At 36.2% G+C, this 16886-nt stretch overlaps 1 protein-coding gene across 2 annotated transcripts in view; it reads left to right on the top strand.

Moving 5' to 3' along the window:
• LOC150088447 (kelch domain-containing protein 1-like) overlaps positions 1 to 16886 on the top strand; it is a 199673-nt gene that overhangs the window by 41469 nt on the left and 141318 nt on the right. For both annotated transcript variants that reach the window (XM_090369510.1, XM_090369511.1), the window contains exon 3: positions 16164 to 16385. In XM_090369510.1, the coding sequence (XP_090225636.1) occupies positions 16164 to 16385 (222 nt within the window). The remainder of the gene's footprint in view (positions 1 to 16163; positions 16386 to 16886) is intronic.

The following is a 16886-nucleotide window of genomic DNA, read 5'->3' as shown; positions in this document are numbered from 1 at the left end:
GTGGTCATTTAGGCACCTCAGATCACAATTTGGTGATTGTCTCTTTTCCAATGGAGCCTTTATCTCATGGCTATCCCCAACCTCATGTTGTTTGGCATTACAAGAATGCAAAATGGGATGACCTGCAAGATTTCTTTTACTTGGTCAGATTACTGTTTCAAAACTTCTGATGTCAACATTTGTTCAGATTGTGTCAGTGAAATTATTCTAGTAGGAATGGAATCCTTTATTCCACACTCTACTTCAAAATCTCGTCCTTTATGTAAACCTTGATTTTCCAATAAATGTGCTAAGGCTGTTCAAGAGAAGAATGTTACATATCGTAATTGGCTTGTTTCCAATTCTTCAGTTTCATTTTTTGCCTACACCAAAACTTGCAACAATTGTAAAGCAGTTATTAATCAGTCAAACTAGATTTTGAACAGGCTAAAAGTAGAAAACTTGCTTCTTGCCCTAATGGTAGCCGAGCATTCTGGTCTCTTGCCAAAGCTATTGGCTGCAACTTTTGCCCATCCCTGCTCCCACCTCTGTCAAAACCAGATGGTTCTATTGTCACTTCAGCCAAGTATAAAGCTGACCTGCTAGCATCCCATTTTTCTTCCAACTCGTGTATTAATGATCTTGGTAAAGTACCTCTCACCATTTCCAACACACTCCATTCAATGCATCCTATGGTCTTCCATCAAAAGGATGCCAGAAGGATTTCGATGAATCTTGATGTTAAGAAACTCCAAGTCCTGATGGTATTTCTCCAGTTGTTCTCAAGACCTGTGCCCCTGAACTTACTCCAATTCTTTGTCGCCTTTTAACACATTCTTATTCCAAAGGTGTTTTTCCTTCTGCTTGGAAATATGCTCATATCCAGCCGGTTCCTAAAAAGGATGACAAATCCTTCCCATCCAGTTATCATCCTATCAATTACTTCTACTCTTTCTAAAGTTATGGACAAATCAATTAACCGCCATCTCTTAAACTACCTAGAAACCTTCCATCTGATCAACAATCACCAGTATGGATTCCATCAGTATTGATCCACTAGTGATATTCTTGCTTATGTTACCCAGTTATGGAAAAGTTCGGTGAAACACAAACAGTTACCCTTGACATCTGAAAGGCTTTTGATCATGTTTGGCATAAACATCTTCTAAACAAGCTTCCATCTTATGGTTTGCCAACTGTTTTTTGTAATTGGTTATCCAGTTTTCTCTCTGACTGCTCACTGAGAATGATGGTAGGTGGCTCTCTGTCTTCTAACTTCTCCACTAATGCTGGTGTCCACCAAGGTTCAGTGCTTTCCCATACCTATTTTCTCTTGTATATTAATGACCTTCTTTGATTGACAGGAAATCCTATCCACAATTTTGCTGATGAAAGCACATTGCATTCCACTTTCTAGTTTGAGAAACATTGCCCTTCTCAATCAGCTTCAACTTCTTAAAGATCTGCTACCAATTCCTTAAATGCCAATCTCCAGGTAATTCTGCACTGGGGAAAAGACAACTTAGTTGATTTCAATCATTCTAAAACTCAGCCTTATATCTTTCAAAAAGGATTATTCTGCTCCAATGCTTGTCTTTGGTTACACTTGAGGTCCTTGAGGTTGTCACAGACATTCTCTCAGATATGCCAGACAAGCTGTTCTTGCTACCTGGGAGTCTAAAACGCTGATGGAACTGATATTCGGGTGACACTCAAGTCAAATGGACCCAATTTCGGCGAAGTCCGGACGGTCTATGACAGCCAAATCCTCTGCTTGCACCACGATGGTGGGACTGTTAGTAATCCTGGGTATAACCTCCATGCACAAGTACATGGTGGGTGACCACCCAGGTGTGAACCAACGTAAGCAGGGGTTGAGGTGTGGCGCCCACACCACATGGAGGAACGCTGCCCCTCTATGTTACCAGGCGGTAGGCGGTAGTACTAGGTGGTAGATGACTCTCATCAACCGGTGAAATACCACCACTTTGCTTATTGGAGGCTTGAAGTGGTGGAACCCATGTTTAGTGTCTAGAGCTAAGTTCCGGCCAAATCTTCCCTATCTCTTCCATTATGCAGTATGATTGATGATTTTTGAGGTTATGATGAATGTTGTGGCGAGATCCAATATTCCTTATATTTCGAGGGTACAGCTCTAAAACGGTGTTCGCAGGCTGGCAGCTAGATAGTACACCGGACCAAACTTATTGGTAACTCTCTAGGAGGCTTCCGGATCAGCTAGTGTATAATCTTGCTATCTCTACTCTGCCAGATAGTGACTGGAGAGAGTCCGAGTAGTGTGTATGCAGGGAGCATTGTCGAGGCCACGTTATGTCAAGGATCTGGGTATATTCTTACCACATGTACGCCATGTCCAAAAATTTCATTACTTCATACAGCATGTCCCACCCACTTTTTCTTATTATTGAATACACCATGAATTGTCAAAATAATAGAGCAAGCTTATCTGCGAAAAGAACTAAACCTCCCAAGGACTTCCTAATTCAATTCCAATCTCAACGATGTCCATTTCCACTTGCAGTCTTCCAAACCCCATGTACTTTTTCTGAGATAGTAACATCAAAAATAATAAAAATGAAGTCAAGGGGCATGGTACTGAGCTAAACTCTCAGTGCCCATGTTACAGACATCACAGTACTCTCACCATACAAGAAGTTAAGTGTCATTAAAGAACTACATGTTGACCTCAGCCTAATCCTCTCAGAGTACCACTCCAATGGGCATAAATCATGGATGTACTATTATTTAACAGTGCCGGGCCCACCAAGAACAATTACCCTGTCATTGCCTAAGCCCAAGACACATCTAGTAGATATAGGTAGTGGTAAGTAACTATCCTGGACCATAGTAGTTCTGAATGAACAAAAGGAATGATGTGACAATGAAACAACAAAGATAATACTGAGGGACAAGATACAGACCCAAACTCTCAATGACCAGATCCCAGACATCACAGTATGCATACCTTGCAAACAATATGAGCCATAAGAAGAAGATGAAGAAGGAGAGGAAGAGAAAGCGAAGTGAGCAGAAGAAGGAAGAAAGAGAAAAAGGAAAGAAAGAGGAGGAAAACCACCGATGAACGTGGCCAAACTACTGCACCTGTGCCAGCACACTACGGCAAAACAATGGGTGTTGGGTCACACAAGATTATGCCCAAGAGGAAGGAAGAGAAGAAAAAGAAGATGGAACATGGAAGAGTGGGGAGAAGGAAGTAAAGAAGAAATGGACAATGCCGTATCCTGATAGAACAATACCGTCCAGACTCCAGCCTTCCCACTCTTGGACAGGATTAAGCCCTGCAGGAGCTGGGGTACCACATCACATCCCCCACTCTTGGACAGGATTAAGCCCTGTGAGAGTTTTTTTTTTTTTTTTTTTAGGAAAGAAAACAATGCTAATGTGTGGCCTGGTGATTCCCGGGGGGATCTTCCCCGGGGAATTGCCCGGCAACACAGAGTCTACCAATAGGACTGACAGGCCTAGTCCGCGTCCTCATAAGTTTATAAATAGAAAGTAGATCCTGGCTGCCTCCACGTGGCTAGGGATGGGACACAACTCTGCCCGCAGCCCCTTACTGCTAAATGCCAGGTGCCGGCTAACACACAACGCAAACACAACACTACTGCACACCTAACTCAAAATTTCATCTATTAGATGCAAAATTTTCTTTTTTTTTTTTTTTTTTCCTTCAAAATTCAAAAATTTAAAATTAAAATTTTTTTTTTTTTTTTTTTTTTTTTTTTCCCAAAATTCAAATTTGAACTGACTTTTTTTTTTTTTTTTTTCAGCCGGCAATTGGCGAAAAAGCCTAACAAATGGCGGATATAGGGGACACCCTGGAAGCCACCATTAACTTACAAATACACTTTGAAACTTTGTACTTTTTCTGACTGAATCTCAGTTATCAGTTGATTCAACAACTGCTCATCTCAGATTTCCAAATTATTTGCTGTATGATTCCTTTCGCCTCAAAGGTGGTACTTGTGCATATGTCCGTTCTGATATTCCCTGTCAGAGACTTGGAAATTTGGAATCTCCTCTCTTTGATCTTCTCTGGCTTAAAATCTCTCTACCTCATTGTGTCAAATTCATCTGTTGTCTCTACCGTTCTCCCAACTCCACTAATCACTTGGAGATCTTTGACTTCCTCTCTTTGCAACTTGACTTTCTCCAGTCCAACTTTCCTAACAGTGAGGTAATTTTCCTTGGTGATTTTAACGTTCACAACTCCAGCTGGCTTCCATTTTCTAGTCACACTGACCCAGCAGGTCGAGATGCTGAGGCTTTTGCAATTACTAATGACCTAGATTGTTCATTTACCTACAAGAATACCGGACAATCCTAATCATACAGCCAATACGCTTGATCTTTTTCTCACAAACAACCCATCTAAGTACGCGGTTGAAGTGAGAGGTCCTTTAGGCACTTCAGATCACAACTTGGTGATTGTCTCTTCTCCAATGGAACCTTTATCTCATGGCTATTCCCAACCTCGTATTGTTTGGCAATACAAGAATGCAAAATGGGATGACCTGCGAGATTTCTTTTCTTCTTTTCCTTGGTCTGATTACTGTTTCAAAACTTCTGATGTCAACGTTTGCTCAGATCGTGTCAGTGAAATTATTCTTGCATGAATGAAATCCTTTATCCCACACTCCACTTTAAAATCTCGTCCCTTATCTAAACCTTGGTTTTCCAATAAATGTGCTAAGGCTGTCCAAGAGAAGAATGTTGCATATCGTAATTGGCTTGTTTCTAATTCTTCAGTTTCATTTTCTGCCTACACCAAAGCTCGCAACAATTGTAAAGCAGTTATTAATCGGTCCAAACTAGAGTTTGAACAGGCTAAGAGTAGAAAACTTGCTTCTTGCCCTAATGGTAGCCGAGCATTCTGGTCTCTTGCCAAAGCTATTGGCCGCAACATTTGCCCATCTCTGCTCCCACCTCTGTACAAACCAGATGGTTCTGTTGTCACTTTAGCCAAGGATAAAGCTGACCTGCTAGCATCCCATTTTTCCTTCCAGCTCTTGTATTTATGATCTTGGTAAAACACCTCCCACCATTCCTAACACGCTCCATTCAATGCCTCCTGTGGCCTTCCATCAAAAGGATATCAGAAGGAATTTGATGAATCTTGATGCTAAGAAAGCTCCAAGTCCTGATGGTATTTCTCCAGTTGTTCTCAAAACCTGTGCTCCTGAACTTACTCCTATTCTTTGCCGCCTTTTTTCACTTTCTTATTCCAAAGGTGTTTTTCCTTCTGCTTAAAAATTTGTTCATATCCAGCCAGTTCCTAAAAAGGATGACAAATCCCTCCCATCCAATTATCGTCCCATTGCAATTACTTCTACTCTTTCTAAAGTAATGGAGAAACCAATTAACCGCCAACTCTTAAACTACCTAGAAACCTTCCGTCTGATCAACGATCGCCAGTATGGATTCCATCAGTGTCGATCCACTGGTGATATTCTGGCTTATGTTACCCATTTATGGACTAATTCAATGGAAAGGTTCGGTGAAACACAAGTAGTTGCTCTCGACATCTCAAAGGCTTTTGATCGTGTTTGGCATAAAGGTCTTCTAAACAAGCTTCCATCTTATGGTTTGCCAACTGTTTTTAGTAATTGGTTATCCAGTTTTCTCTCTGATCGCTCACTGAGGGTGATGGTAGATGGCTCTCTGTCTTCTAACTTCTCCACTAATGCCGGTGTCCCCCAAGGTTCAATTCTTTCCCCCACTCTTTTCCTCTTGTATATCAATGACCCTCTTCCATTGACTGGAAATCCTATCCATAGTTTTGCCGATGATAGCACATTGCATTCAACTTTCCATTTTGAGAAACCTTGTAATGCTCAATCAGCTTCAAGTTCTCGAAAATCTGCTGCCAATTCCTTAAATGCCGATCTTCAGGTAATTCTCCAGTGGGGCAAAGACAACTTAGTTGATTTCAACCCTTCTAAAACTCAGTCTTGTCTTATATCTCACAAAAAGGATTCTTCTGCTCCTATGCTTATCTTTAGTGACACTCCGATTTCTAGGCAAAATGATATATCTCTTTTGGGGATTACCCTGACTTTTAATCTCTCTTGGCACAAGCACATTACAAATATTGCTTCCTCTGCATCTAAAAAACTTGGTTTTCTTTTTCGCTGTCGGCGTTACTTTTCTTCCAAACAGCTGCTCACTCTGTATAAATCGCAAATCCACTCTGCCATGGAATATTGTTCCCACATCTGGGGTGGTGCCCCCAAAACCTCTCTCAGGCTTCTTGATTCCATTCAGAAGAGGGCAGTTAGGTTAATTAATGATTCATCTTTAACAGAGTCTCTCCACTTGCCTTCTCATAGACGCACTGTTTCTGCTGCATGCCTCTTCTACAGATACTTCCATGGGCACTGTTCTTCTGAATTGGCTTCTATAATTCCCGCTTTCTCTTGCAAAACAGTCCGAACACGTACCGCCACCAGCCAACATCCATTTACTGTCCAACTTTTCATCTTCCTCATTTATTCATTCAACTGCCGTTTTCTGGAACAACCTTCCTTCATACATATTTCCTGAAAATTACAGTCTACAGAAGTTCGGTTCTAATGTCAACAAATATCTTCTTTCAGCTTCTCAACCCCCAGCCTATGCACAGTATTAAGTACTATAGGTTCTAATACCTCTCATGTTTATTGTTTCCATAAAAATACCCACAGTATAACCAAAACCACGCTATGATGGCATGCACATTACATCAAGGTTGCACTGTACAATGATAACAATAATATCCATGTCTTTTTAACAAATTGCTTTTTAAGATTTTTTTGTCTGCATTTTTTTTGCAATAAATATACCCTAATGTTGGCCAGTGTAGACACAATAAGAAAAAATTAACACTTAAAAACATTTGTGCGTGAAGTTTTTATTTTTGCAATTTTTTTATTATTCATTCCACAGCAGGGCCACCACTACTGGTGCACAAGTGAGGCACTTGCCTTAGACGCCACCTAAAATAGACACTGCTATATGTGCTACTGCATATATATGCATGTTAAGATACAATATGAATTAGGTGCTGTTACAAGGTTTTGGCCTCAGATGCCAAAAAACCTAGTAACAGCCCTGTTTTCCACATAGTTGACCAGTAATGGAGAACTTAATGCTTAACTACAGTATGCATTTGCTAAGCTCTCTCCTTGCAGATGCAGGCTTGCAGATATAGACTGGATTAATTTATTCATTCGGGGGTACTGGAATTATTTTATGTAGAATTAAATCTTCTTAATTAATTTTTGCTTTGTATTTAGTCTTTGACACTGGTATTTGTCTAGTATTTGACACTGAGATAACCTTAGGTCACTTGTCTTCAGGAAGTTTAATGAAAAATAATCTCTCCAAGAATAAGTAATTAATGTCTTTATTAGAAGAATGTGAAAAAGAGTAAAGCAAAATTAGCTAAGTTTTGAACCAAGATGATCTAAGATCATTGCAACTTTAGTTCAGTGGTGACCGAACTATGGCTGAAGTATGATTCTGAGAGAATTATGGGCTGGAACAATTAATGATAATACTTTATGTATTACTCTGTATTAGCAAGTGGGGGACATATATAACAACTAAATATTTAATGATTTTAGTATGCAATCAATATCTTTCTAGATATTTGTACACTCAGTCTTTCACTCATACAGTGATATATAGATAGGCATGCCTTGCTTTCTTAGAATCAACTTAAATGTTATGATGTAAGCTGGCAATAATATATATATATATATATATATATATAAAAACTGAAAGAACAATTAAAAGCACACAGTGCCTTTACAACTACTTGTTATTAGCTGTAATTGATAATTATTCTATTGTATACGCCTATAAGGCATTGGTTAGGCCATGTGTTGGAAATTTGGAGACTTCATATTATGAAGTTACAGTGATATGCACAAGGATGCAGAACTTTTGAAATGGTTACATAATACAATTAGATTAGTCAGGGGACACAGAGTACCAAGAAAGACTTTTTCTGTAAATTGCAATATCTAGAAACTAGGTTTTTGTGAGACCTGATTGAGGTGTTAAAGATTTTAAATGAGGTGAGTAAACTAAATGCTAATGGCATTTTCTCTCTCTCTCTCTCTCTCTCTCTCTCACGGACATAAATTAAAAATGGAAAATTATGATTGCAGGTTATATGTACAAAAATTTGTCTTTATCCAGAGTAATGGATTGTTGTAATAAGCTTTTACTTGGTGTTGTGCAGGTGATTAGTTTGAATTAATTACAATAGGACTGCACAACTTATTAAAAGAGATAGGTAAACAAAGTGGTATTTATTTATTTTTTAATGGCTGTTGCCGTTTTATATCTATATAAGCTTGCCTCTTTATTTCATTTCTTCATTTATTTATTACTTTATTTTAATTGACGTTTCAAAATCACAATAGTGATTTTGAAATTTCTAGATTTGAAAAGTATATTTTTATTTCATACATAAATTTTATATACAAGTGTGCTTACTAAATAATGAAACTATTGCAGTGAAATGAATATAATGAAATATTTTTCCCCATACAAGTTATCCCCTTCAAAATAATTGTTTTGGCTTGCACACACTGTTCCGTACATTTCTTCCAAGCAAAGAAACATTCCTGGAAGTTGTCTTCTGTAAGTCCTTTTAATGCTTGATGAGAATCATCTACCACCTAGTATTGCTTGATAACACAGAGAGGCTGAAACAACAATGGGTTTAGCACTGAACCATGGGACACTCCACTGATAACATTAGTTCAAGGAGAGCAGTTCCCATTGCTGAGCACTCTGTTCTACTCAACTATCCCTTTATCCATAGCAGTAACTTGCCCCTAATGGCACACTGCCCCAATTTGTATAGCATCAAGAACTTTTCTAAAATCTAAGTGTACAAGGCAGAGAGATACAAGCTACCTAAAATTTTTGACTGGTTTGGTTCGCTGTCTGCAATTTTGACCAGTGGTTTGGTTCGGTTCAGTCAAGTATATCATCTGAAATAATTCATATAGTTTCTTAGTTCATTAATGATAGTAAAAATATCACATTATAATAAAATATTACTATAAAATCTTATTTTAAATATAAGTAAATTATATTAATAATATATTTGACAAGTAATAAAATCACATGTTAATCATTTTAAATTTGATTGAAAAAGGAGCAGAAATTACCAAAATATTAACTCTGAATATTAATCTCTTCTCGTATTTTGTACTCATAAATGTATACAAGAGAAAGTTTAATTTGGAAATAAAATAATTATTAAAACAAAATTGTTAATATAATTTAATAATTCTAAGTAAGGCACATTTCCAGATAATATAAAAAATCACAGAAAATAATCACAATAAAACTTTAAGAACAGAAGAAACAAACATGAATTACAAGCAAAATATTATTAGTTGTTGATAATTATTGTATTGTATAAGCCTATAAGGCATTGGTTAGGCCATGTGTTGGAAATTTGGAGACTTCATATTTGTTATTTGGTTTTTAGGAGCATTAGCAACTAAGGCCATATTGCTCCGGGGATATGCGGTGGTCACTCCCTGACCTTTCTGCATCATCCGTATTTGGGGGTCATGGGCTCGAACGCCGGTCTAATCAAGGAGCATGTGCTACACACTGCTGCTCCTGCCCACCTGGCTACAGAGGCACCCAATATTATTAGTTACTCAGATAATGGACATAAGGAATTAATGTATCATAATAATTTTACTTTGAAAATTAATCATGAAATCTTAAAAACTATGTAGATTACATAGGTAATTTGAAATTAATTATTTAATTTTAAAAATAAAATGTCCTCCATTAACCTCGAGCCTAAACAACTCCTATTATCAGTCAAAATTATTTTTAATGTCGAAAAGCATCTTTCTACACTTGCTTGTGTGGCAGGAACTGTGAAGATTACTTTAGCTAACTGATAAAGCTCTGGGTGACTAAACTCTTGCTTTCCAATATCCTAAGGCGCTTGTTTTTGTTGGTTTCATCCGTTACAGTAATATGTGCAATTTCATCTGAATTTTTTGTTTCAGGATTTTTTTCTGTAGACTGTAGTTGGCACACGCTATCATAAATGTCACATAAATGTTCCTTAGCTTTCTGTTTTTGGATGTTATCTAGTAATATTTGGTACCTGGGGTCCAGATACATACAAGCTAATAAAGTCTCACTTTACATCAAATTTACTTCTCATGGCATGAGAGAGGTTATCAAAAAAGATGACAATTCATTTTCAATTTTTCTAATTTCCATTTTACATTTCATCCATGTGTAGTAAAAAATCAGTCATCATGAGCTCCTCTGACTGCAGCACTTCACATGCTACCCTAACAGATTCCAAAACTTCTATAATATTTTCAATCTTTTTCCACACTGGCTGACAAATGCAATTCCTTTATGAACACAGATAAATCAATGCAAAATTGTTTTATCTCCACAAGATATTGTATCATATTAACAATGGAATTCCATCTAATTTTGCAGTGTAGTATTGGTTTCCTAGACTTCTCTCTTTTAATGTGTATAAGGATAAAGGGGTTTGCAGCTTTTTCACCACTGCTTGTGCTTTAGCCAAGGGAAGTTTCATTCATCATGTTTCAGAACATCTTTAACATCCAACTGCAGAGAGAAAGTGCAGCACAACGAACAGATACCCTGAACACGTAGATCATGGAATTTTCCTTACATACGTTTGTATCACTATAGTCTATAGTCCCAGATGCTTCAATATTTTCTGTATCATTATCTTCCATATTGAGTTTTCCAGATTGTTCTTGAGCAAGTAATTTGGATGACCTTATCATGTCAGCCCTGTTGTCAGTTGTTAAAGAATACACTTGTTCTAATTTAATTTCAAATTCTTTCAAGACACTTGAAACCATTTTGCATAAATTACTGCTCATAGCCTGTTCATTCAATTCTTGCATTGCAGGTGTTTTTAGAACAATCTTGTCACAATCAAAAAATTGTACATTTATTCCCAAAATTGACCTCTCAAATCGAGTTGCAGTATCTATTTTCAAAGAAATTAATCTGTCCTTCAAAACAGCTGTAAGTTCTTTATGCGAATGATTAGTTCATCTACTTATCTCATCTTGAATATTTTGACAATTTATCTGAAGTTTACTACCAAATCCCATAACAATTGGATCCAGTAATTTTCAGAATCCTGAGTCTTCAGCGCCTCCATAGCCAGGTGGGCAGGAGCGTAGCACACGCTTTGGGATTCGAGCCCATCACCACCAAATACGGAGGATGCGGAAAGGTCAGGGAATGACCACCGCATATCCCGGAGCAATTATGGCCTTAGTTGCTAATGCTCTTAAAAAAAACCAAATAACAAATAACCTGAGTCTTCAAGCAGAGAAAATGATCTACCATTTACAGTCACTAATTCCACGCATGCATCTTAAACTATTTCTGCAGTTATTTCAACCGATATGGTTTTTCTAACACTAGATGTAACAAATTTCATAATAGTAGGTAGCTGTGGAGACTATTTTTGCTTTCTTTCTTTTTTAAAACATCCTTATAATTGGTAACATGCTTTCTTTTAAAATGTCTCAGTAAGTTTTCTGAATGTTTTCCCTTCAAGTCCATTTTACAAACAGTACATTTACTCTTGTCCATGTCACTATTATAATGAAATTTTTTGTGGACAGGATGCCCTTTTCTGTTGCCATTCATTGTTATCTGAGGGAGGGAAAAACAGAAATAAATATTTATTTTTAAATTGTTACAAAAATAATATTTAAGAGACATATGCTAACAAGTTGTAACAACTCAATAAAGTGAAGTATGCCAAATGTTCCAATCAAAAACTACCAAAGTATGTACATAAAATAAACAAAAACATTATTACTTAGAATATCCCTTATTTCTTAAATATTACACAGCACTTAACAGTAAATAAGAGTGTATAATCTTTGATTAGTAGCAAGACTACATTATTGATCTTTTCTGGGCTTATCTGCCACAAAAAAATAACTCCGGGGACTCACATCTGGTGAGTATGGGCTTGGCACACCCAGGGTCCTGAGCTGGATATCATCATTCTTCTCTTCCTTGGTGATTCCCTTCTACTTTTCTCTCTCTCTCTCAGGGTAAGTTAGAATTTTTTTTTTTTTTTTTTTTTTTGGCTGGTGCAGCAAAAGCTGCCTTGTACCATATGGCTAATAATAATAATAAAAAAAAAGTGATAAATACATAGATTCCTTTATGGCTTCTATTTTTCTCTAAAACTAAAAATTGAATAATAATAAATAAAAAATTGAATAATAATAAATAAAAAAATTGAATATTAAAAAAACGAATAATCAATTTAAAAAAAATTAATAATGTACAAGTTTGGGCAAATGCAGCATGGTATTATGCAGCAATTCTGAAAAAAGCTAAAGACGGCATCATTTTTGTTATATCTCATAGTGAATACCTTCAGGAGTTGCCATGATATTGTACCAGGAATAAGTAACACTTCTCTAGTAGAGAAGAAGACTACTGTTACTTATTCTCAGTGAGCACCACCACCCAGACGGCACCATTTCAAGGCTTGTTTGTATATGTGTGGGATAATAACTCTACTATCCACTTGTTCCTATTAGACTTAGAAAAGCAAAAAAAAAGTAGAGGGAAAGTAATAGTAGGAATGGAAGAGGAAAAGAAATGGTGCAGAAGAATGAAAGGGACAGTAATTCCTTCAACTCACACCACTTAAACTCAAACTCCTTGAATAGGCAACGCTTCCCCAGTAGAGAAGACTGTTGTTACCTATTCTTGGAAACTCTGGGCAGTATCAGGCTCCCTTGGTGACTGTTTCAGGGCTATTTGGTCCTCCTTCAGTGGGTAGGTACCCTAGTGATGTGATGATGACAAAACAGTTATGAAGTATAACTCCACAATATGAGAGATGCCTGATGGTGAATTAGACTGAAGCACTTTTAGGGTTTAAGCCCTAGGCTGTGAAAGAATTTGACAATGTACAAGTTTTTGCAAAGACAACATATCGGTACGCAACAAACTCTAAAAATATAGTTAAATTGCATCGTTTTAATTATATATCATATTGTGAATATGAGAAAATGAGAAAAAATTGAATATTAAATAAAATAAAATATTAAAAATAATAATAAATAAAAATACTGCATAGAAGTTTTCCATTTATGCACATAGTTATTAGAACTATATTAACATTAAGAATGCTTAGATATACTGAAGATTCTCTGTAATTCAGTGTATGAGTTTCTCATCATTATGATTCAAAATATCTGAAATAAAATAAAAATTAATCTGATACAAATGAGAATTTCCAGGAGTTATTATAATTTAATTAATAATTAAAGGTTACAATAAAATAATACATGTACACTTACCGAAGATGCTTCTTTTGGGAATCCTTCCTCCAAGATGTCCATCCGTAACCTAATATTGCAGCCGAAGTTCACTATGCCAGAGTGGAAACAGGAATGATGAACCCTCAGAACAAAACCTCAGAAACTAAACATTCTAATCTTTTCAAATAAAAATGCTAATGAGTGATTCTCAGTACTACACCCTTTCACTTCCTTATCACTGATTTGATCAGTGTTCTGCTGCACTGAGAGCATTCCTTCCCACGCACCCCACTGCAGAGCTTCTATTCAAATAGCTCAGCAGGGACCCTGTGGCCCACAGGGTTCCTACTCATTTCTTGGTCAGAGCGAAAAAAATCTTTCCCTACCCCTGAGATGGGCTGCTAATCTAATGTAGTGCTTTTCACATCTTCTTAGTAAGCATTCTAGAAGCCTAGCCATGAACAATGGAAAAAGAAAGAGGAAGGAGTATGGTTCCTACTCACTGGATGAAAATTTTTAAAATTTTTGTTGACCCGTAGGCCGCAGTCGATGTTTGAACCAAAAGCCGAACCACATCTTCCAAAAAATGAAATGTTGGTTCAGTTTGCAGTTCAGAAAAAAATTTGTTCAGTGGTTTCGGTTTGGTTCACGGTTCAGAAAAATGGGTGCAGTTTGGTTTCAGTTCTGGTACAAGATATGGTTGTTAAATAATGAGACTGTTGGAATAGAATAAATATAATGAAATATTTTGCAATTGCCTTGTGTGTGTGTGTACATACACTGAGCTACATGTCTTTCTAGGTGATTTCCTTCTACTCACTCCCTCTCTCTCTCAGGGTAACTCAATTTTTTTTTTTTTTTTTTTGGCTTGTGCCTAAGGCTGGAAATAATATTTTTCTTCCAAGCAGCATATCGATTTTGGAAGTCCTTAAACACTTTGGTCGTTTTTTTTTTTTGTCTTCAGTGGACTGAAAATGGGTTGCCTCAAGCACACGTTTCAGTTTACGGATGAGGAAAAAAGTCACACGGGGCTGGGTCTGGCAAGTAGGGTGCATGATTACACACAGGAATTTGGTTTTTGGCCAGAAACTGGCAAAGAGAGAGAGAGAGTGCATTATATGCTGGAACATTGTCTTGATGGACTATGCAACCATCCTTCCACAATTCAGGTCTCTTTCTTCATGAATGAAGAAAAATTCATGAAGAATGAATTCATGAAAAATTCATGAAGAATATTTCATGGCTGCATGAAAAATTCGAAGAATTTTTCATGCAGCCATGCCAGAACTTCTGTGTAGTATATTTGATTGATTGTCTGATTTGGTGGGATGTATTCAGCCATAATAATTCCTTTAATATAGAAGAAAGCAAGAAATTGGTTTTAATTTTTGATTTTGACATTCTTGGTTTATTTTGATCTTGGTGATTGTTTTGTCTTTCATTGAATTGACTGGCTTTTAGTTTCTAGGTTATACTGGAACAGCAAACTTTCATCACAAATAATTACACTACTCAAAGTCTGAACCTTCAGTTCTTTTTTTTTTTTTTTTTTTTTCAAAATATCTTCACAAACTCATAGTTGTCTCATTCTTTGATCTTCATTCAAAATTTTTGGCACCATCTTAGCCCACACTTTTCTCTTGCCTAAATGTTTAGTTAAAATTTTTCTGTTTCTTTGTCCATATTCAGTTCTGATGCAACCATTTTGATGTTTAAACAATGATCAATTCTAATTAATGCCTTACCTGGTCCACATTTTCATCAGTTTTCATGGATACAAAATGGCCTGGTCGTTCATAGACTTCCACATTCTCTCCTCAAAAAATCTTAGATCATGACAAAGTATCTTCCCCATAAACCTGATGTAAAGACTCCTTTGAATTGCTGTTTTGTTTAGTTTTCTTAAAATTTGAGGTTGTCCTCTGTTTGTCATTTTTCCAGCAAACTGCAAAAATACACGGTAATGAAAACCTCTCACTGAAAAGTGAATGAGCATGTTAGAATGTGACTTGGCAGCCAACTGGCAAATCTTGAACCATTCCCCAGTTGGGAAATGGTTCAAGATCAGCTGCTGTGCCTTTATTTCACAGGTGGTGCTTAGTGTGTAGTGGTGTGACTGCAGCCTTGTTATTTAATAGTAATAGAAAATTAAGATATATAACTATGGTGCTCAAGCCTTGTAATGATTCCTTATGTGACTCTCAGGCCTTTTAAGGTTATGTTCTCTTACTTGAAGATTGTTAAGTTTTGGCTAGCTGTAAATTGCTTGTTAATTTTTGTGTTGTATGCGATCAGGAGACATCTCTTAAATAAAAATAAAATCAAAAGAATAAATAATTCCATAAATAATTGTAATGTTTTTGTAAATAACTGCTGAGTGAAGTACCAAATCTCAGTAATCATAACATTAGTCATCATAATGTAGTTAACTAACATAAAATGCTATAGGATATTAATTTTTATGATAATTATAAATAAATCTGATTTTTGTAGACTGTTTGATCCCCACAGATTAAAATGTAGTTTTATTAAATAGAAATAAGAGTTAAAATAGAAACAGAAGCATTATGACTGACATGTGAAAATATATTAGTAATGCTATAATAAAGAAATACTAGAAAATGTTGATTGTAAAATTTTATTTGTGTCATTGATTTGTATAAAACGCACAAATTGCCATAGCATAATAGAATTAATTTATATATAGTGATATCTGTAACCTAACAGTTAAAATTAGTCATTGATGAAATTTCAGATAGATTTAAGAAGAATCAACAATGTTTAAATTTTTTTTTCCCCCCTTTTATTCAGGATGTTAAAAGTTTGCCATGGAGAACCACCTCCTGGTGCTTCAGGAGCTATAGCCATTATAGTTATGGATATGCTCTATGTTTTTGGTGGATACAGAGATGATGGGAATACAAATGACCTCTTTAGATTAAACCTGGAAAATTTAGAATGGGAATTTGTTAAAAGTGAAGGTCCACCTCCAACACCTGCAGATAAAATGGTTGGATGGCAGTATAAAGAAAAGTTTGTATCTCTGTTTCTTTCTGTATAAGTATATAACTGTGTAGTTTACTAATTGCTGTTGATTTCTTAAAGAAAGAAAGTAAAAATTAAGGACAGTGATAGTAGGCTTGGAGATCTTTTGGAGGGCATACAAAAATGCTGAAGTATATGATTTTTGTTTTTAATATAATTATATCTTCTTGCATTGTCAAGTAAATAACCATTCATATATGTACCAATAAGGTGCTTCAATTAAAATTATACCATCAGGTATAAGGTTTGAAATTTTTTGAAAATTTAAAACCTTATAGTGTCAACAGAAAAGGTTTTAGATTAGTTTTAATATCAATAAAGGCAAATCATGATAAAGAAAGCAGGCTTATTCAGCATCAACCTTGAGAGAGAGAGAGAGAGAGAGAGAGAGAGAGAGAGAGAGAGAGAGAGAGAGAGAGAGAGAGAGAGAGAGAGAGAGAGAGAAGAAAAGAATAAAGAAAAGTTGCCTAGTTTTGTATAGATATTTGT

This window comes from Mastigoproctus giganteus, chromosome 3, assembly GCF_048544385.1.
Source record: "Mastigoproctus giganteus isolate SK-2022 chromosome 3, ASM4854438v1, whole genome shotgun sequence".
Taxonomy (NCBI): domain Eukaryota; kingdom Metazoa; phylum Arthropoda; class Arachnida; order Uropygi; family Thelyphonidae; genus Mastigoproctus; species Mastigoproctus giganteus.
Note: the sequence above shows the minus strand (reverse complement) of the source record. Positions and strands in the feature narration are given on the sequence as shown.